Source organism: Plodia interpunctella, chromosome 8 (genome assembly GCF_027563975.2).
Source record: "Plodia interpunctella isolate USDA-ARS_2022_Savannah chromosome 8, ilPloInte3.2, whole genome shotgun sequence".
NCBI classification, from domain to species: domain Eukaryota; kingdom Metazoa; phylum Arthropoda; class Insecta; order Lepidoptera; family Pyralidae; genus Plodia; species Plodia interpunctella.
In genome coordinates, this window is record NC_071301.1 from 5614246 (window position 1) to 5637177 (window position 22932).

Below are 22932 nucleotides of genomic sequence, written 5' to 3' on the forward strand. Positions count from 1 at the left end.
AGTGAATTTTTATTGCTAATAAAAGTTTATTACAAAGCGTTCCTCAGAAACCCGCAGGATACTGGTATGACGTACCCGGGTGAAGGGTAGATCGCACGCATGATTTTAATTTAGGATCTTGTGTTATAAAGCGTAGGGTCCAATAAAATAGTTCTGGTCCTCTGTTAGACTATGGACATATTTATATTTTTATGATTTTCATTTTCTGAGTTTTGATTTCAAAGTCATTTTAGAAGGGTTTTTACAGACAGAAAGCGCAGTTATTTCTAAGAATTGTGGTTTTTTAATTGGCCGAGGTACCTAGTATTGCAATAATCGTCGTAAAAATGAAATTGAATTTCGAGGAGGCTGCTTCTAAATCGCGGGTCTGTGTTCTAAGTAGAAAATAATAATATAAAAAAAAACATTCGAATTATGGAAATTATAATTTTGAAAAATTTCTCCGATATCCATGTTTAATAAAAATGAGAATAGTATCTAAGACCTTGAAGTCAAAGAAAAGTGAACGAGCTGCGTTATTTAGAACACTTTACGGAATGCTGCGGCCTTCGTCATCGTCAAGTAGTTTTTTTTAATGGGTTCTGTTTAGGGCTCGAGTGTAATGAGAATTTGTGATCTCACGCCGAGTCTGTCATAGCCCCGAGTCATGGGACAAAAATAACTAACCAACCGATCTTTACAACCAGCGAGTGTGGGTGTTAAACCATGTGAGCTGCGATTTATTGATTTATTATACATCTGCCGAAGGTTATTAAGTTGATAATATCATTTTTCCATTTTAGTAATGCTATATCGCAAACATATCAGTTCTGATATGATGCCACATCTGGCCCATTATGACGGCGCATAAGTACTTTTTTTTTTACGATATCATATCAGGCTCAACGTAATACCTATTAGTCTTTCTGGCGCCTGATAACAGCCAGTTAACAGAAATTTGTAATTGGTTGAGTTTTATATTATTTAGCATTTTTAATGGTAAGGCAGTTCTCTAAAAAAAACAACTGACAGCTCGATAGGCAGTCTATTTCCATACAAAAATCAATTATACAGTGGGAGCCTATACAATTTAATTTAACCAAATTTTTAATAATGTAACATTGTTTTATGTTTCATATAGGTAATAATAATAATAATAATTTTCTTTATTCACTTCTCACAAGGATATGGGTACATAAGTAGTTACAATTTCAAGGTTTACATACATGTTGTGCAAAGAGAAATACCTAGTCCTTGTGAGAGTCTGGAGTCTGAACTAGGTCGAAACCTGTACTACAGATCTCCAGGCTCCCTCCCAATACATAATCAAGTGATCAACATTTTGTAAGAAAGTGAACGTTCAAATATGAAAGAAAAAATACATGCTTTGAAAAGAAGTTAAATATTTATAATATATTTTTCTTTTTAGTTCCCATTAAATGATTACAAAAAATGAGTAGTATGTGTACAAATAACAGTCCTATGATCTTATTTTAAAACATCTAACAAGTTTTCAGTATCCTCATAAGATAAGGTAAGTAACCATGCAGAAACATTCCTTTTGCACTGGTATTTTGTACTTGTGTAAATAGAAATCTTTTTATGTATTTTACTATATAGGTAAGGTCCTAAAAAGGAGAAAAATTTATGTGCAAAAAAAGTATTACATCCTTTTATTTTACAAATATTATGAGATTTGCGTTTTTTTAATAAGGCTTCATCGAAATGCATCTTTCCATGTTGTGTGAGAATAGTTGCTACAATGAACAGTTGTCGGATTGTAAGAACTTCACATTCTTGATACAGAGTTTTAGTGGGATAAAGAATATTTTTAAATTTAGATATTTTTAAAATTCCTCTTTGTGCAACCTCAAGTGGTTTCAGAATTGTTTTAGGAGCACCACCCCATATCAAGATGCAGTATGTTGCTACGGTTTGACATAAAGCAAAGTATATTGTTTTTAGAGTTTTAGGCTTCACACAGTGTCTTAGTTTCTTAAAAACCACCATGAGTTTCCGTAGTCTGTTTGTGACAGAATTTATATGTCTTTTGAAGCTAAGATTATTATCATATATTACACCTAAATATTTTAGATAAGTTGTATTTTCTAAATGTGGACAATTACAAGAGTTAGAATCTAAAGCGCATTTATGTATTATCAAATTTGATTTTAAGTTTTGACTACTGATGGTATTTCTAATGGAAAAGCAAATGTATTTTGTTTTATTTGTATTAAGGGATAGATCATTGTTATTTAGCATAGCTGTTATATCATTAAGTCCATTCTGAGCAGCCTCAAAAACCTCTCTCCAGGAATCAGCAGCAAACACAAGCGCTGTATCGTCTGCATATGCTACAAGTTTACCATGTGTTAATTCAGTAAGACATATATCATTTATATAAATGAGAAAGAGAGTGGGACCCAGTATGCTGCCCTGAGGGACTCCGTGAGTAATGGGCATGGCGTCACTTAAGTACGTGCCTATCTTTACTTGTTGGCTACGGCCCGAGAGATAGCTTTCGAAGATCTGCAACTGGACCCCTCTAACCCCTATGTCTTGTAGTTTATTTATCAAGATGGAGACAGAGACCGTGTCAAAAGCCTTGGCCAAATCAAGAAAAATTCCTAAACATTTTTGTCCTGCATCTAGATTTTGAGTTAAAAATTCATTCAGATCTTGAACTGCGTCTGTTGTGGATTTACCTTTTCGAAAACCGTGTTGGTTCTTTGAGAATATATTGTACTTTTCCAAATAATTTACTAGTCGATTATTAATAATTTTTTCGAGTATTTTTGAAAATGCTGGCAAAAGGGAAATTGGCCTATAGTTTCCGACACAGTCTCTGTCACCATCTTTGTAAATTGGAACTACAACAGATTTTTTAAGAGCCGTAGGAAAAATTCCTCTCGTAAAGCACAGGTTGATAATATACGTTAGTATCGGGACTAGGAATGGTTTACAAAGTTTTATAATTTTATTTGATATTCCATCCCATCCGACCGAACACTCATTTTTTAGTCCGTTGATTACCGTGTTAACCTCTTCCTCGTCTGTTTCTGTTAATACTAGCGAATTTAATGTATTTTTTATCTTTTTATCAGCTGTTTTATTATGTTGTTTATTTTTTGTTATCTTATCTGCGAGATTTTTACCAACATTTGTAAAATATTTATTTACTAAGTTTAAAGAGTCTTGTGGGTCAGGCGCTAGTGTTAGTAGTTCTTTAGGAATAGAATTCGATTTATTTGAAATATTAGAAATAGCCTTAACAGCCTCCCACATTTTTTTATTGTCCTTACCTGCCTTTTCAACTTGATCACTGTCATACGTTTTTTTAACTGATTTTAAAAGTTCATTGCAGTAATTTCTATAACGTTTATAAGTTATTTTAAGGGTGTCGTTTGTGGGATCCTGCTTTTGCTTAAGATGCAGATTATCCCTATTTTGTATGCAGCGGAGTAAGCCTGGCGTCAGCCAAGGTTTGATAATTCTTTTACGCCGTGAACTTTGATAAACTCTGGTATTTTTTTGGATTAGTTTACTTATTTCATCAATTAGGTAATTTATACAGAATTCCGGATCTTTTGATTGGTATATGATCTCAGCTTTTATTGTATTAATATCTTCAATTAAGGATTTTTCATCAAGGATTTTATGTACAATCGGTTCTTGTTTACATACACTAGTGTTTAATAAAAAAGAAATTACTGGTTTATGATCAGTAATCGTGGCATTGGGAACTAGTGTAAGTGCTGGAAGATTTGATTTTAAAAAGACGTGATCAATACTCTTTTGACTAGCGTCACGGGTAACTAGAGTATGAGCAGGAAGAAGTCCATGATAAGCCATGACATTTAAATAATCCTCGGAACTCTGATCAATTTTATCAAGGTTAATTGCAATATTTATATCCCCCACATAAATAATATTTTGATATTTATTTAGCTTTGTTAAAAGTTCATTTAGAGAGGCCAAGAAAGGTGAGATATTAGAATATGAAGGGGAGCGATATGTGCCGACTAAAACCGTTTGATTGTTCAGTTTTATAATTATACAATTTGCATCCATAAAAATAGGTTCTTCAGAAGTTACATTGATGGTGTCCTTAACATAAACTACAACACCATCATTTTGTATAGGATTTCGAGTAGTGTAATAAGAGTTATAATTTTTTAGACTTGGAACAGAGTTGGTATTAGCAAGTCGACACTCGGTTAAGATAAGTATATCTATATCAGTTTTTATTCTATCTAAAAGTATTTCAATCTCATTACAGTTGCAGTTTATGCTTCTTATATTTTGCGTCAATAGGGATAATTTAATTTTGGATCTAGGTATATGTTCTACAACATCTTCTACATTACAGGATATTGATTTATATTTAGTAGTGTTTTCTATATCATCATATATATTTAACTGATCGAAGACGGGATAGAAAAATTTATCATGTGTATCGTCACATATTTGACAATTATTTGAAAAGCAGGGTATTGGTACGTATTTGTGATAATGACAGTATTATTTTTGTATCTGAAAAATATATAGTGATTTTTAGTAATTTTTGTTATGTTTTCTATCGGTAAAAATCGGTTAAGCAGGTAAGTTAAATATTTTATAGCTAATGTAATGTTTTCAAGTATATGTTTTGTATGTATGAGCGTGTATGAAATCCATAACATAAATGAGACAAAAATACCTTTTACATATTCCAACAACTTCTCGTTTGATAATATTATTATATTACTCAGATGAAATGAATGTTTTATTATTATTCTTTCATTTTTGTTTTTTAGGTTTCTAAGAATGTATGGACAGAAAATCAAATCATCATACATGTAATCTACATTTCTATATCCAGTAATCAATCGAGATGTACAAAAAAACAAAGTCCAACAAAAGCTTATCTTCCACACAAAGTTCATTTTTGTTGCAATGAAATCAATTATTTGTAAATAAATGTCTGCAATTATTGAGTAATATGACTCAATTATTATTTGAGTAATATTGTTTCTAAAGTACAAGTAAATAGAAAATATTAAAGTAGAAATTTTCTGTTGTATATTATTTACATATGTATAAATAGTTCTAATATGGAAACTCGGTTCTATTTTCTTACAAGTACTTACCAACATTTTAATGTTACGTAGCACAATATTCACACTCCACAAAGACCTATGCTCAAATCTATCTGCAAATTTACCACCAAGTATATAGTTGATATAATTTAAGTGGGAACTGAAAAAACGAATCAATAATATTTTAAGTATATAATAGGAATTTAAGTGTGTATCACGAGGTTTGTATATTGTATAGAAAAAACATTTGCACCTAGGAGTTATAAACATGTTTATAACAAAGGGCCTTAAAAATAACACATTTCCATTAAAAAAGAATGTCTGTAATAGTCAACCTGATAGTAACTCACGCAGATTATCTTCGGATACTATTCTTATCACCTTAGCATCTTGCTGATTTTTCTGTTTGACATATATTTTCCCATATGAGGTCCAGCACATATATTTATTGTGTTCGTTCTTAACGAATTCCCTTGTCCGGTAATACAGCTCACTGGTGTGTTTCGTCAATACTTCATCAATGTAGATAGTGCAGGGCTCACCTGGTAATCCAATATGTGAAGTGTTTAATCTGTTATTTTGATTTTCTCTGTCATAGATTCTGGAGTTTTTAATCACAGATGTTTTTAAGTTCAAAGTAGTAAAATCGACTACTATGTGGTTATTTTTCACATTTTTTGATTTAAGACGATAAATATCTCGTATGTCTGAGTCCATTATGGGTTTTTTTATCGTATGCCCGATGTTCTTGACAATATCCATGAGTACATTCTTATTTTCAGTACTTTGCTTAGGAATATTTTTAATTTGTACGCGGGACATGCAGGAACCCGATTCCAAAAGTTCTATTTTTGATTCTAAAGTTTCAATCCGATTTTTGTATGAGTCATTTTCTCTTTCGAGACGTTCCATTTTCAAGATAACATCATCATATTTTAAAGATAGGAATTCAATACTTTTTTGTATCTCTAAATTTTGTTCCGTAATTGTGGTCAAAAAAGTATCCATTTTTGCATTTTGTTTGTTTTCGAAAGAGAGAAATAAGGCTGTGATTTGAGGCATAAGCTCCGAATATATATCGTCTTGGTCTACATCCAGCTTTCTTTTAAATCTGCGAGTAATATTCGCTGAGTCGCGATCTCGTTGTTTTGTTATGACGTTTAGTTGTGTATCGGATCCTCCGCTCATATTCAATAAGTTTGTAGCAGGTAGCATACTGCTGTGCGGTGGTGTATGCTGAGTCGACATGTCAAACAGCCCGGTAGTGCGTCTTTGTCTTGCAGGCTTAGATATGTATACCGCTGTGAGATCTTCCGTCGCTTCGTGCTGCGTCGGAGCAGAACAGAAATATTAGTTGTCTTTTGTCCTCAAGGTGGGGAGCGAGTGCCGCGCTCGCCGTGACCTTGCAATATGACGTTCAATTGATACTTCTTGCAAAACGACGTAAGTGCACTTCTATTATCGGCCGGAAAGTATGAACACACTGTATACACTGTTAGAACCGTTTTTTGTTTGAGCACTTAAATAATAATTTTATTTAAACTTGTGACACGTCCACCTTCGAAGCGATCTCGGACGGAAGGTACCTATGATAATTAGATAACCCGTTGCCATTTTTAACATACATCGAAATAGATCTTCCACGATAGATTCGTAGAGTTCAATTGATGTGATAAGTATCGAAATGTTCCTAGCAAAAATAAATTTAATTTGAAAAACCTAGGTAGGTAACACTTATTAAAAACTTATTAAGAGATTAGTTTCAGCAAGCGACCAAGCAAATACCACTGTGAACAGCAAATAAGCAAGCAAGCAATCATAATCAAAATTCTCTGCAACTTTTATCAGAACTTTAAAGGGTGAATTTCAGGAGCGTTTTGAACATTAGTGTTACTATGTATGGTACATAGTAATCAATTTAATTATCCTATTTTATATATATTATAAATAAGTAAAGTAATGTTACAATGTTAATTTTACAAATGTTTAATTTTTAAAAATGTCGGACACTAATGAAACGCTACATGCGTTCAAACGCTCATGAAATTCACCCTAAATAATTTGAGGTTTTGAGTCATATAATGACACTGACTGTTGGAAATGGAAATTTTCACAAAGACTGTCTTCTATCAAAACCAGTTTTGATAACGACCATGCATATCTACATATTAGGAATTGTCATCTCCGTAATTGAAGGAGCTAAGGCTATCGGAACACGGCCATTAAAGCGGGATTGGACTGCACACAGTGGGCCAGGCGTAGGCGAGGATAATTCCTATGACTCACAGCGGGCGGGTAGGCGCCCAGCCCACATACATTTTATTCAAATGTACACCCATAGACAACCTAAGTAATAGATAATTTGTGAGATTTAAATAAGTTAGATTTAACTAGGTAAGTTGCTTTTATTATTATTTAGCAATTGTTATTACTTTTGGCACCCAAAAATTTTGGTATCTAATTTTTCAAGTATTAGGTATTTAAAGAGTTTATAACATTTGCAATAAAAATGGTGACATTATGACTGACTGAGTCATAGCAACATACACAAGCTTTACAAAGAACCATTCAGTCAGATTTTTGAGTCACTGGCGTCTGGTCGGTTATCGTTCAACAGTGCAAAGTTTATTTGAAACTATGCTAGTCCCATATTATGTTGTAAACTATATTTTATGGATCTCCTAATTCCTGGATCGTTTTTGTCGTGTACTTGTGAAATTGTAACCTCTTCTTGTACTTTATCATTAACTACTACCTAAGGAATACATTTTTAATAACTAATTTAAAACGAAACTTTACTTTTACCTAGTCAAGACTATGCCTTTACCAATTAGTGATAAAACTTTATTTCATTTCGTACAAACATTACGTTGCGATTGCTGGCACCGGTCTCGATTGTAAACCTAATTTACTTGAAGGAAATCTTGTTGTGCGCTGGCGCAGTTTACGATTTCCTGTTATTATTGAATGCCAAGTCACCTGGCACTTATAGCGTTAATGAAAACAATCCTTCAGGTTGAAGACCTGTTGTAATGTAGCCAGCGTTCAGACTAATAATTTTAAGCAAGACCAAATAATCGTGAAGCAAACAAGTGGACGACCTGTGAGTCAGTATCATTCGGGTGTAAAAATCATTGGTCAAAATTTTAATGAGCATGATGAGAGCGTTTACCTCCTATCAGGCAATCAGCAATCATGATGTAGGTATTTGGTTTTTTTTTTACAAAATTATCATTTTTGCTAAGCATTACTTGTTGTCAAAGAGATCTTGTTGCATTCGACGTGTGACAAAAATAATGAGTTGGTTCACCATCACTTCGTACTTATCATAATAATGTATCGTCATGGCACTGAAGCGATTTTGAAAATTTTTATTATATTAGGACAGAATTTATAGAATAGGTGAAAATTTTATTAACTGACATTTGATTACGGACCGGACAGAATAATAGATAGACAGACGGGATAGTTGAGACTAAATAAAAACTTGTAAAAATCGAGTGCTAGAAAATGAAATAATATGATGTTAAGTGGAAATAAATATTGTTGAACCAAATACAAGATAAATGATTGGTAAATCTAGAGAAGACGAGATCACCGATTGTATTGGTCTCGTCGGTTGAAAACTTGATCTTCCTTAGCGAGCAGAACCAGACCAGACCAAAAAGTCGACTCATTCCATTGTTGATTGCAACAAGACGCGGTCGCGCGATCCAATGGGAAAAGTCGCACAGCTTGGAATTTTGTAGAGTGTACAAATTGTGGAGGCGGTATCTTACACAATGCATGAATTGCATTTTATACAGCTAAATATTTTTTAATTTCATCATATCTGGTGATGTCACCAAGAATTTTAATTGTTCACTCCATGACCAATTATTAAAGTAGGTAGCATGTTATAAAGACAAAATGCCCATATGTGTATTAAATTTTCAGTTCAGTGTTAGGCATATCAGGATTATCACGATAGTTGCTTAAAGGATAAGTACTCAATAATAGTAGTCAAATCGAATAAAAACTTCATAAGTTTAAATATTGACCATTTCAATAGATTCCACTAAATTTAGTCTACCATAAACCATTTACGTTACATCAGCGTTATTTTCAAATCTTAAATGCGTTTCCTTATTCCACTAGCACTTGGGTGATATCACATGTGAACAAAGTGGATTTCAAGTGTCCTCTTTCACCTCGGATTAGTATTAACCAAATGAACACCTAGGCAAATTGATTCTACCCTTTTGGTTCACCATGGAATCGCAATGCTCTTGTCAGTGCAACGACTTTCTTTGCAATTGAATAGTGTTGCTCTGTGTAGACTTCATTTTATACAGCATATTTACTATATACAAATGACACCTCCACGTTTAGTCGACCGGGTCGCGGTTGCGACCTAGTGCAGGGCGTAATGCAGTGCAATCACCGGGCGCGTACGTTCCCGTGAGAACCAACGGGCGCTGCGCCGGCGCAGCTACGCTCGCATGCCAGCGAAAAGGTCACCGTTTTGATACTGTTACGGTTTTCATATTTGCCAAATGTCGTTTCATTGCAGTTTTGCATTTGGATCATTTATTTATGACTTTCTTATTACATTTTCAAGTAAATATTGATATCGGTCATAATTCAGCACATTTATTTTATTCATTCTTAATTCAGAATAGGATAGAGAATGTTTGTGTAAGAGTATAGATGTCAATTTGCTAAGTATTATTATGATGAAATCCAAAGATTTATGCAGCACACAGCTTTAGATTTTTCAAGTTATCCATGTATGAATCACTGGATAAAAACATTGATAAAAAAACTCCATTACTGGTAAACATTCATCATTGGATTTTTTGGGATAAATAACTAAACTACCTAAGTAAATATGAGTCACACATAAAAGTAACAACATCACCGTAATCTATATTATAAGCTGAAAGGGTAAAGTTACAACATGGTTACAACTAATGACGAGACAAATAGACAGCACACCCAAATTATCTAAGTAACGTCGATACCTACATATACTGCGGCATTGATGATGAAACTGGTAGGTACCCTGTAAACACAAATAAAAGGTAGATATTTAACTAATTAACAACGTCACGGGTAAGTACATAAAACAAATTATAGTGTGTTAAGGAATGCTGTAAATTGAAGATCGAGTTTTAAAATAATTAACAAATCATCTTTAATGGGAGGTTACGTTACTTCGGTGTGATAATTTAGAGCAAGGTAATTGCTTGAAGGACGGATAAACATTTTTCAAACACCAAAATTCCAGTTATTTTGAAAACCTCAGAAGAGGCAGTGATCGGTAATCGGATCAATTTCATGATAACTTTAGTCTTCCTGATTACCACTTACATAACTTTTCCTTATTAACAAATTACGAGGTTTTATTTTTATAGCCATCATGAAAATTGCACAATTACGCAACATTTCCAACATCTTCCACAATTCTTGGTATCAACATCGTGTGAACATCTATAAAGAATTGCGTTTCTTAAATAAAAAACAAACCATTGACGACGCCAACACCAACCATTATTACATGATCTTTCTCATTCCCATCAAAACTTACAAGATGTAGAATTAAATATGGTACTGCTTATGAATATCAGAGTTCTATTGTGGCAGGTCGACCTATGCACATGCTGCATCCATTGAGATTCTTCACACGGTCAGAGATGACAAAAAATAATACAAAAACCGTTACGCCCCAGAAAAAATGTTCCCATAAATTATGAATGTGTCTCATTGAGAAAGTTCTGTGGTACTGATGTTGAGATCATAAGACGTCCTTTTCGACTCTTTGTGGTGTTTGTTTGGAATTCATCTAATTTCATTTTGTTATTAATAGAATCTAGGGGTAGAAAACAAACGCATTAGTTATAACTTATCAACTTTTACTCAGGTTCTTGCTTTTGAATTGGATTCCAGACATCTTAACATATTAAGTAGGTTATATAATATTAAACAGTTGCTTATATTCGCTTAAATGTCCACTAAATGAGTAGAGAAAATAAACATAGAAATCTTATCTTGCCTCACAGGATCGCAACGACCGTTTGTCTATGTATGTGCTATGTATTCATTATAATGCGTCTGTTTCATCAGTTACAAATGAGTACCGTGTTTTATTCTCTTAATCCAAATTTGATCATCGTTATAAATTAAAGTTAGCAACACGCAATAGACATTCTGTTGAACTTTTGATCAGGATTCAAGTGAACTTTGCAAAGCTGACTCACCCGGATATTGCGTTCGAGGTTATCTACATTCTTATTTGTTGTAAGTTTTGGAAGTATTTGGATGAGATGGTTTCTATGAAAGGATTTTTTACTCACAATGGCTTGAGATAAAAATTTTAACAAAAAACTGTAGACACATGGATTCCATATGTAGCGTGAGATCGAGATGGTAGTTTATATTATCAATGGACCAACGGACAAGATTATGACAGAAGCATGCTCACCACGTGCAAGACATCTATTCATACAAATGCTACAAGGAAAACCTTTGCTCGGTTGACTCATATTAATAAGAATATTGTATATAAGTATATCCTAGAATCAATCTAAGCCATAACAAATTCCTGTGTGTCGTTAATAACATGCCGATGGGTACTGATATGAGGAAATTGAAATTATTCTAGGTACATATAGGACAGGATGCTAAGCTCATTAAAATACAGCACTATTAATGCCAATTAAGTACTTACGATTAAAATCTATGTTGATTTTAATCTAATATAAACAAACATTGATATTGGTCCAAAATCCTGACGTGGAAGTAACTAACCTAAAGCTGTGCCCATAGCATAGCCCAGATGGTTTCCAGTAAATTTGATGACTTTTGTCTCTTGATTTCTTGTACTCGCACGCTTTTGTATACTTAGTAAGGTAATTTTGTATGTCGGGACATGGAACTCAATTTTGCAGCATATATTTTCGACCGTTGAGGTAAAATGTTGAACACATTTTTAGTATTGACAATGCATTATTACGATAAGGATTACCTGATGGTGCACCCAAGAATGGCTCCAGGTATGGGAACTCCTCAACGGTTTAATGCACGAACATGGTTTTTTCGTCACACATTGCCCTCTCTTATCTATCTGACAACAATAAAAGCTAGTCAAAATTGTCATTTTTGTAAAAATCTTATTACCTGTTATTATTTAGTGAATAAAATCGACATTGTATATTACGATTTTCCCTGATTTTCCATTGAGGAGGTAATCTAGTTCAATATTAAATCCCATATTTTGGCTATCATCTACTGAGAATAACTAAACAAAGTATGTATGTACTTACTGGATTTTATAACTAAAAACAGTATGAAATGCATTATAATCTCCAGAGGAGGTTATTTGATGTTTTATTGAAATGTAATAAATTCCAACGGGTTTAAGTAATGGCAGTAACCGTAGAGCAGCCTTGGCTATCTCGTCAGGAATGCAGTGAGGGCAGCTACCTCCGCCTCCCGCACAATACACCACTTTGAAGTATGCACATCTTGGCTTCGTCTGGTCGACATTCTTGGGCCAGTTCCAGGCCTGCCCAGGACATCTACAGCAAGCACCCGAGACGGAAGGAGCTGCGGAAGCGGTACTCCGAAACAGAGACAAAAATATAACGAATTAAAACATTCCATCTTCCATTTCAATATAGACTCTGCTCCAAAAAGTTAAAGTCTAATTGTCTTTGTCAAATCACGACGCATACAGTATTGTGGTTACTTGGTAATTTTATACTGGCCATTTAAAATTAAAACGTGGTATATTTTACATTCTGTCCATGTAAAATAGACTTTGATTTGTCAAGGTTAAAGTTTAAAATGCAATCCATTTTATAAAATTATTTAAGGCAAAAACTCCTCCTCTTGCAGTGATCATAGAGCGCAACCGTCTCGCTTCACTGTAGCGTACATCCTCATACAAGGTATAATTTTCCCTTGTAATTTTCTTTTATTTCAGTCAGTACTTGGTTGTGAATTTGTGATAAAAATTTTGCATATAAAAATACATTTGTAAAACTGTTAAGTGAACGAACGAAATAATTGAATAATATTAAAGTCTAAACAAAATAAAAAAGCCTGTGGTACCTACTTGTATGTAAACCTCCAATAGCTTTTAGGTAAACTATAAATTATATATAAATATAAATTTCCTATTTCCGAATTTCGTAATTACTGGGAATTCATCGCTTTGCCGTTTTATTCCTAACACCAGTGGATATTTTATTGCGCAATCGTACGCACTAATATATTTATAGAAACATATTTTACCATTTTAGCTACGTTCTTCACTCAAATAGACCTCCTACGGCATCGTATATTTCTCATGGTTCTTTATTTGTAAACTAATGGCGCAGCGCGGGCGCAGCGTGGAGCGGCATCGACGCTACAATTACAGGACCCGCATGCCTCCTCAATTGTCAACAATTATTGGAAATCAATTGGAAATCATTCATTGTCTTCATTGTTAGCTTATTTGAAATGACACCAACGATGTGGCTATTTAATCAATCTTAATTAGATGCAATTAAAGAGCCTGATAAGTGGAGACTAATATTAATATATACTTAGTTAATTTAAATTAAGTAACCAAATAATTTAATTAAATAAATAAGTAATCTATACAAATCGAAACAAATAATAGGAGGTAAAATTTGACATGATAAATTCCGAAACAAATATCACAAATTTTCAGTATGTATGACATAAGGTATCAGTCTCGTGACATTATTCATTGACGGGTTTGCGGACTGCAGTGAAAGTGAGGTCGCGCGCTTTCTACCCGTCATCGGAACCAGTGCGAAAGCAAAGCCGGCGCAGCCACCACCACCGACATCCTTTCTAATAGCCAAGTCTGTTAGGTTAGTGTTTTCTCTAGCTATCTCTCCAACTAGTTTACCTGTTTCTTAAAAAGATGTGGAGAATATGAAAACATTAACAGAGGTCATACGATGCAGTCATATGACAAATTTGTTCATACCTTAGTATTTGTTTTAGTATGAGCTAATACTTACGTCATTTTAGTTTCCACGCAGTTTCCAGTAATCATGAAAAAAACAGGGCCTAACTATTATTATAGTACTTATCACATATGTATTTCCACCCTGTTTTGTGAGGGATTGGCAAACACAATACGATATAGAAACGGAGTAAATTCTAAACTTGATATTAATTTGATACCTCTGGTTAGGTCTTTGTACTCAGAAACAATAATATCTTAGCCAGAGCCTTGACTTTTAGTTTGAAAGCATGGCTTTTAATAAAGTCTATCATTCAACCTTGAGTAGGTAGGTACATTAAACAAAAACATAAGTTGAGTTTAGTTACAATGATGTCTTGCAATTTCAATTGAATATGTAAACATTTGTAAAATGTCATCAAAACAGACAGATTCGAACTCGGTGGTCGTGACTTTGGACATCATAAAAATGGCCGAATTCAGGTGGTACAATCGCTCGAATATTCTATACATCATATTTTTCTTCCACCTATCATTGATATCAGTGGCACCTGCTATATACGCCACTTTCTTCACCAAGACGAATTGTGCAGAAAAAACAATTTGGCATTTCGAAGGTGTGAATTACACGAAAAATTACAAGTCATATCTTCTTCGTCCGCCGATGGAGTGAGATTTTTGATTGCTTGGATGTAACGATAAACATAAACATAAAAGAACATTTATAAAATCGAGCAACATCTGTATTTATACATTCAGCAGACAATAGCCGTGTATCATAATATAGTTAGTATGAATAACTACGTGCGAAGCCATTCTCTGTTTTTCTGAAGACTCCACACAATGTCCATTGTGCAATTCCCGCGCAGCAACGTGAAACGAGATCCTCGCGCTTAATGCGATGCGTAGCTCTTGTATACTCGCCTACACAAAACAAAAGTGCGATAGCTATGGAAGTGTTCTAATCCAAAGTACTAATATAACTAAAGTAATTATAGAAAATTTAGAATATTGTTTCAAAACACATAAAACAACAATTTTTAAAATTAAAATGCAAACGGGACGTCGATCATTAATTTACCAACGCAATGTCATTTTGATAGGAATTCATAGCTTCATTAATCTGAATATTTCTGTAGCAAGTATTGTTACCAGCACCTATCATTTTGGAGTTGTCAGTCAGTATTTGTGCTCCATGGTAATAATTTCCACACTATAAAAAATCTATTTCTGTACGTAGTTCCCTACTTCTCTACCACTTCTTTAGTTAATAACTTGTTTTGTTTCTCTGTGTCCTTATATTTCAGTGTCAACATTACATTTAGCTAAATGCTCATTAAAACCACAGGAGTAGGGAATCGGAACAGAGGCAAACACGAGGCAAAGCTTCTAAGAATATGCGATATTGTTACATTACATTTTAATAGAGTTGGCAAAAGATATTTAAATAAAATAAACAAAACATTTATTAGCTTTTCATTATGTACATTATAGTCATACAGTTCATACGTACCTGCAAATCTCTTCCCGCGATTGATTTTTAATGCAAAAGCAAATGTTCATCACTGGCTTAGGTAACTATCTTTTTAACATATTGTGTATTTGACGAAATTTGCTCGCTGCTGGTCTAGAGTACAGAAGATTGAGTGCGAAAAATTTTAAACAAGCCAGTCTTTTTTTTTTCATTTATATCGGTTCACAATTTATATTCCATATCAATTTCCACACTATGATCGGTCTTTACATCTAATTGCCTTTTAATAATTTGGGACATGCGTTTCGTCAGAAACTTACCACACAATTTTAAAAAGTCTTCTTTTGTTACACTATCTAAAGCACACGTCTTATGTTTTTTTGCTTCTGGAAGTTCGAGTGTCAATTTCCGCTTATTTGGAGAGTCCGCTAAAAGGTGACTCGCCGTTTGTGCTGCTTTATGCTCATTAGTTTGCTCATCAGGTTCCGTCTTAATGCTACGAGATATTTGATCTTGCGAAATTGCAGTGTTATTTAAAAAAATATCTGGGCTAGAACATGGTTCAGTTTTATGTATAACTTGAATATCCTGATTTTCTTGTGCAGATATAGACTTCAATTGGCTTGAAATTGCACCATCATTTGAAGGCAAATTAAGCGTTGGAAAAGCATTGTCACATAAATATTTCTTAGTTTTATTTTTGGCAAAAAATATATTAGATCTTTCGAAGTGATCCTCGCATATTCTGTATCTTTGCCTTGTGTTATCGTCAATAATTTTAAGCACAAGATCTTCCCGCCCGACAGCATTTAACCACTTCATTCACCTGAAAAAAAAACAAAATAAATTGCCTAGTTAACTGGTTAAGAATAACATGCATCAAATACAATAATTAAATGTCACTTTAATTGATCAGTTTTATTAATTTCGAGACTTACTATTTTTTTTCCTCACATTAAAGTACCTATATTAGAATATCCAAAATTCATAACACATCACTGTCATAAAAGCTCCATAAAAAATTTTGTTTTTGACAGTAGAAATAAATATGATTTGACTAGTTAGAAAGTAGCCAATTATTTATTGAAAGTTGACAAACATACGGGGCGGGTGAAGGCTTATAATGCCATTAGCACTTTGGTTACGGAACCCTGCAAATGTAGGGCTCTAATAAACTGATAAACTTCAAATTAAATCAACAAGAAGGTAGGTAAGTACTTAGGTACATTAGACCGCACGTCGCGTCGGTGGTAATACTTCGCCTTTATTGCGTAGCAGGAGCAACGATGTGCGATCAGCCATACTACTGATTAGGTAGGTACCTACCTAGATTTAATTTGTCCGCGTGAACTGAGAGCTGCCTATCGGCGAAACATAGCGCAGAACAGAAGACTTCAATTTGGGGTACCTACCTACTGAGCCAGAGGGCTGTGTTATTTGACAGACATCATACGTACCTATTACACTAAAATATTAAAATTAATAAACGGAAATATTGTAGATCCTTGCTGTCTGTGTGTATACCGAGATAACAATTACAAGGTTTATGCGATCTACCTATAAAATTAGTTAACTTGGATTACTTATGTACATAAGTAATCCAAGTTAACTAATTTTTTGGTACTTTTTTACTTACCTATTGGAATCCTTGGGATAATTGAAATATGAAATATCTTTATTCCTTCTAGTATTGTTCATGCAAACTGTACAATATGTAACCATTTTACACCTCGGAATCTATTTACCCGTACTTTAGCCAACTGAGCAGGAGCTCGAAACAAATATGGCAGCCGTTGCGCGGCCCTAAGCTTGTCTACTGACCGTCACACATGTAAAGCGACGCGACGCAGAGGCTAGTAGACACACACACATGCGCCGTAGGTATGCTTATGTACGAAAACGCAGTACGAAGTTAAATAATTTATTCAGAAATAGACGTTTTGATTACTTTTATGAATTACGACATTTACTATATTTTTTCGGTCTCAAAGTACCTATATCAAAAATGCTTTACTAGACCACATATATTAACTGAAAAAACTTTGGTGCATAAAATTTTCACAGTTGTTGGTGAATGTTGTTCCAGGCGTCTTACCTAGGGTTTATGACAAAAAATCTCTGCTCAACTGAATAAATTAAATAGGAACACTCTGTACTTTTAAACTCTATGCGTTACTGTCTTGCAAGCTCCATATAAAATTTTGTTTTTTGTTTTAGTACTAGCATTTCGGAACGACCACCGCTTAGAAGATATGCTGAAAGAAACTTATTTAAACAGTGTCACTATCATACCAGAAGGTAGGTAAGTAATACCATAATCATATTTTTTATATGGAGACAGTATTATTGATATATGAAGCATACGCTTACAATATCCTTACATAATATAAAACAGTCTTCTGCCACGTCTGTATGTCTGTTCGCGATAAACTCAAAAACTACTGCTCGGATTTTCATGCGGTTTTTACCAATAGATAGTGTGATTCCTGAGAAAGGTTTAGGTGTATAATTTATTTTATTTTTACCCAAGCGAAGCCGGGACGGGCTGCTAGTGTAAGTATACTTAAATAATGATGTTAATGTGCTTGCACATACATTCGTAACGTTTTTATTTTGCTCTAAAAATGTATCCACGTAAAATTCTTATAGGAAGATTCTCCAACCAAATTCTAATTCAGCAAAACAACCATTTCTAAGCAGATAAATCAAATAGGAACATTAAAATTAGGAAAACCCCATAAGACTTTTCTAAAATGAACAAAAAATGGAGATCAAATAATTATTCTTTTTAGCACAGGTGTGGTTAGGTAAATTAAGTTAACCAATTGAAATAAATGCGATTTCACCATTAGATAAATGAGCTTATCCACACTAATGCCTAAACACAAAGAGAAGCGCTATGGCTTGGCTACATAGACAGGAGGAACAGAATTGTTGCAAAAACTGCTACAACTTACTTGTCGAGGAGTAATGAACTTTTTCGTGTCTATAAAGACTGAAATGGCATGGCTTCCAAGGCGGCTGTAAACAGGCGTGATGGGGTGACGTCATGCGAACAAATTTGGCAGGGCGGACGACCTCCAAGCATGGACTCACCCACCAGCGTGACTTCACAACTGCGCAGATGTGAAATCTTACTCACGTTTTGGACAAGTTTGGGTACGACAAAGCCGCGAATTCATGCGGAAAAAGTATTGTATTGGTGACAACTAATAGCCTACTTATAAGATAAAATTTAAGTAGGTAGGTATGTAGTATTTTTCTGAAGATAAACTCAGTCGATCGTAAGGTCTTGCGTGCCAGAACAGTAATTTTGCATACTTCTCAAACAACTACTTCAAATATTGGTAGATTAAGAAAACAATAAGCAGACACTAGAAATTCAGGTTGGTTCATTGCACGTTGTCTCTACCTTGTCAAACATCACAGATGAAGCCTATACGAATCAAGATACCTGTTTACTTAGTTTATGTCATTTAATAACGTAATATTTTAGCTTCTATCTAGTTTCTTGGCTCAGCGCCGTTATTTCATACATCTGTGCCACAGCTATATTGAGAATAGAGATTGCCTCTGCGTCTATAGGGAAGGGATTAGACTGGCGTTGAGTCAGCGTCGTGCCCCAAATTCCAAACAACACCATCTATATGACATCATAGGAAAACCGACTTAAAGAACTTGATAAAAGATTCCATTTGGCGTGTGGATTTCGACCGAAAGATCCGTTGTTTCATGGTTCTCTCGATCTATAATGTCTAGCAGATGGTTTATAGATGCTACAACAAGTATGCTAGTTGCAGACAATTCTAATATCGTCAGACTGTAATATTACATTTAATTATACCGAAAGATATTCTGGCTGCATAATTTTTTTGTGTTAGTTTATTCTAACTCTCCTACTTATAAAGCAATCTTATATCAAATATTAAATGAAAAAAGTTCAAGTTCTAAGATATCTATTCAAATTCACTTAGTGGGGAATTGGCTTCCTACCCACCAATAAGTCCTCATTTTATCTATTACGATTTCTCTATTATATTATTAGAGAAAACAAACTCAAAGGACTCAAAAAGTTAGCATCTTTTGGTATACCTATGAAATAAATATAAAAAAGTATTATAGATGTAGGCTCGTAAGTTTCAAATTGACTTTTGACCTTTGCGTCTGCGTCTGTCGAATTTGGAATGAGGGTACTTGTATGGGCGCCAGTTCCTTCATACAATAAGTGACTATTGTAGCTGCGACCTTCAGGCCAAACCCGGAATATCTTCAAGTTTTTTTAAAAAGTGCTATTTTCCTAGAATCGTGTTCCACGCGTGCACCATGTACTTTTTATGCAATACATAGTTAGGATAGTTGGGATAGTCTTGATACTTCAGCTTCAAGCATTTATCCAATTTTTATCTGAAGTGATAAATTTTGTTAAATATTATGAACGAAAGTGCCTATTGGTGAGCACGAAACGAGAGAGCGTCAGAGAGCGATTTCAGAATCTTATAATATCGTAAAGTTTTATTTTCATGATACTTATTAGACAGTTAATTAAGAAATCTAATAAGAAAAAATACAAAGTAAAAAGAAAGGTAGGCACATCTCTTCTTACAAATACAAAGGCCGGTAAGTTGAACTCTAATGTAATGTCCAATGTAAACGTTTAGCCAAGGCAAAGTAGTAAAAAGACGGTAAACCTTAATAAGAATCAGACACAATTGATTTTATGATCTTAAAGAAAACAATCAAGCGCCAACTATAGCCGGTCGTACTGTAAATTCCATTCCCTTCTTAGCGCCAGTTTACCTGTGGTGAAAAAAAAGAATTCTGGCAGTGGGCCCGTCCGCGTCGGCCCTTTTGAGATAATTTATAAGGTTCTACCTTTCGTGGAATTTCGAAATCTCCTCGAGATGGCTCCGAGCCCAACTCGCAGCATCAGGGAACGGAATGTAACGGATTTGGATAGGAAAAAATGATGCATTGTGAACGGCGCGCCATTGTGACACGTTTTCGTAACGTTTTTTAATTTAGATGAGAATAATTCGATGTTGGACGATCAATATACCTAATTTATTTAAATTGGTCGGTGCTTAGGTACACTAATTAACCGAGTATACACATTCTAACATCGAATAGGTAAAATAAGGATATGTATATATTCGATGCTATAGCTTATTGTGGGAGGAAAATACAAGGTATATTTATGTACCTATGCTAGGTATATACCTAGTATTATTCTTCTCACAATAAGCTATAGCATCGAATAGGTAAATATATATAGTTATAGACCATGATAAATAGTACCTAATAAATAAACGATCCTGCGATGCGATCTCATAGACAAAGACATAAATAAGCACAGCCCACATCTAGACTAGAACCATGAATTGAAGCAGGCGACAGACAAACCAAATCAAGAAATGCTTAAATTCCAAGATGTAGCCGGTTTTAAGGTAAAATACCTGGTATACCTTATCAAATTATGTAATCCTATAAGGTAAGATATAAAAGAACCAGTATACTTATTAGCTAGTTATGTCTTACCTTGTGGGATAGACAATACACAAAAACTCCAGCAATAAATGTTCTATCATCAATATAGACTAATAATCAACTTTAGGTGTGGACTTACTCACTTGCTCAGTGCAAATTAAAAACTTAAATCGTTATTATCAAAATAAAAATTACCAGAATCTTTAAAACCCTTGAACATGTGTCTGACTTTCTACAATCTCCAGCCAGTGGTTTTAAATATGTAGTGTTCCCGTCGCCGGCGTGGTATAGACGTCTACAAATGTTGCAAATCATGTCAGTTCCAAAGGGAATGGATTAAGGTCTAGAGTTGCATACGGTTGTGGAGTAATGTTTGATGTTGAGGGTACTGGAGTTCTGGGAAAAGCCGGCCGCATTCCTCGCCTCGTGCAGTCATTGGACCGCTTTGAGCCGGCCTGGCCAAAGACGACGGCTGCAGAAGGGACTTATAATCCAATGTTAAATAAAGAAGGCTCAGGCCTTATGGGAAGCAGGGAACGATATAGAAATATATTGTGAGAAAACATCGGGAAGCCTTCTGTCTAGTTCTGATGTATTCTGGGCTAGAGTATAATTATTTTCGTCAATATTATAGATATATAACTAATTAGAGACTTTATCTAGATTATTTACCTCAATAGTCTAGTCTAATAATGTCCTTAAATATACATTTATCAGACTCACAAGTAATACAATAAGTTCATACAAAACAACTTTATCAATACTAACCTTTGAATAGTTCAAAGCTCGTGTACGATAAATGATTCCAGAATGACTGTCAATAATAAAGATAAATAAGTAAACAAGCGTCTCATTATTTTCAAACTTTGATCAACATTATAAGTTTCTGTGTACTCGTATAATTAAGTGCTAATGATTCTGATACCTTTTCTGGAAACAGTGGAAGGTAAAGGACTAAACCACTAAACGATACCAGACGCGATTAGAAAAAAGCATCCCCGCGCTACTATTTTCTGAAATAATGGTTTAGTGTTATAAAAGTAGAAATTTTCAAAATTTTATTGCTGTCAATGATTCCAGGTACTCAGTGTTCCCTGGCACCACTGCAATGAACTGCTCTATGGCATTGTTAAGTCACGACTCGGCGGCGCGCCTCGGGCCGCGATCCTCGTCGGCCGGGTTCATTCATTAAAATATGCGTTTATTACAGCTTGTGTCTGCCGCTTGCCGTCGTCGGCTTAACTAGCGACCACTATTCTCATAATACAACAGCAATTCATAGTCGGATTCTGCCCGTTCGAATTTAGAAAACTCGGCGTACGTTTAGTTGTAAAACGATGATTTGAAGTTTATGTATCCAAATAATTTAGTAGGTAGGTACCTACCTACTTATCTAGATTCTATTATAAATCGACATGCCCGAGATCTATTTTCTACAAGTGAACAAGGTAGTAATGATTATGTTATTATTGCGAATAATTATGATCTTTACAATCCATTGCAATGCATTCCAATCGGTGCGTCACGCAGCGTAGACCATGGCCTCGTAGATGAAGCTACGGATTGTCTACGATGACCTACGACATTATTGTTTATGAACAAAAAAGTAAGGATATATCCTGTTGAGCACGGGATAAGGCACAACTTTAGTATTAATACTTTATGAAATCACTAGCGGCTTCGCTTGGGTGGTACAAAAAATAGATAACAAAAATAAAATTTCATCAAAATGCTCCTGTGTGGCAACTAACACACACAAACATATGGCACGAAAGTTTTATATAGGTACATAAAGAAATGTTTACTAAACGAACCACGAACTAAGTTTGAAAAATAAAATGTTTACAAACGTAGTAGGTATAGGTACTTTATATTATATCTCGATCATACAAACTTTATGTAGGTATTCTGTGTTATTATAATGTATTGGCTGACCACAGATCATTGAATTA

At 34.4% G+C, this 22932-nt stretch overlaps 1 protein-coding gene and 1 long non-coding RNA gene across 3 annotated transcripts; both read right to left on the reverse strand.

Moving 5' to 3' along the window:
• Positions 1 to 9697: 9697 nt before the first annotated feature.
• On the reverse strand, positions 9698 to 14748 carry LOC128672035 (uncharacterized). 2 transcript variants are annotated; one of them, XR_008404897.1, is made up of 3 exons: positions 14078 to 14748; positions 10410 to 12158; positions 9698 to 10101 (listed from the first exon to the last, which is right to left on the reverse strand). It is a non-coding gene; the product is annotated as an uncharacterized LOC128672035 (long non-coding RNA). The 2 variants fall into 2 exon arrangements; XR_008404898.1 differs by having other exon boundaries at positions 12064 to 12158; positions 14078 to 14740.
• An 11-nt stretch (positions 14749 to 14759) lies between these two features.
• LOC128672166 (uncharacterized) lies at positions 14760 to 18430 on the reverse strand. The gene is made up of 3 exons (XM_064436129.1): positions 17133 to 18430; positions 15817 to 16319; positions 14760 to 14946 (listed from the first exon to the last, which is right to left on the reverse strand). The coding sequence occupies exons 1-3, from the start codon at positions 17216 to 17218 to the stop codon at positions 14810 to 14812; spliced, it is 726 nt and encodes a 241-aa protein (XP_064292199.1). The 5' UTR covers positions 17219 to 18430; the 3' UTR covers positions 14760 to 14809.
• Positions 18431 to 22932: the final 4502 nt, after the last annotated feature.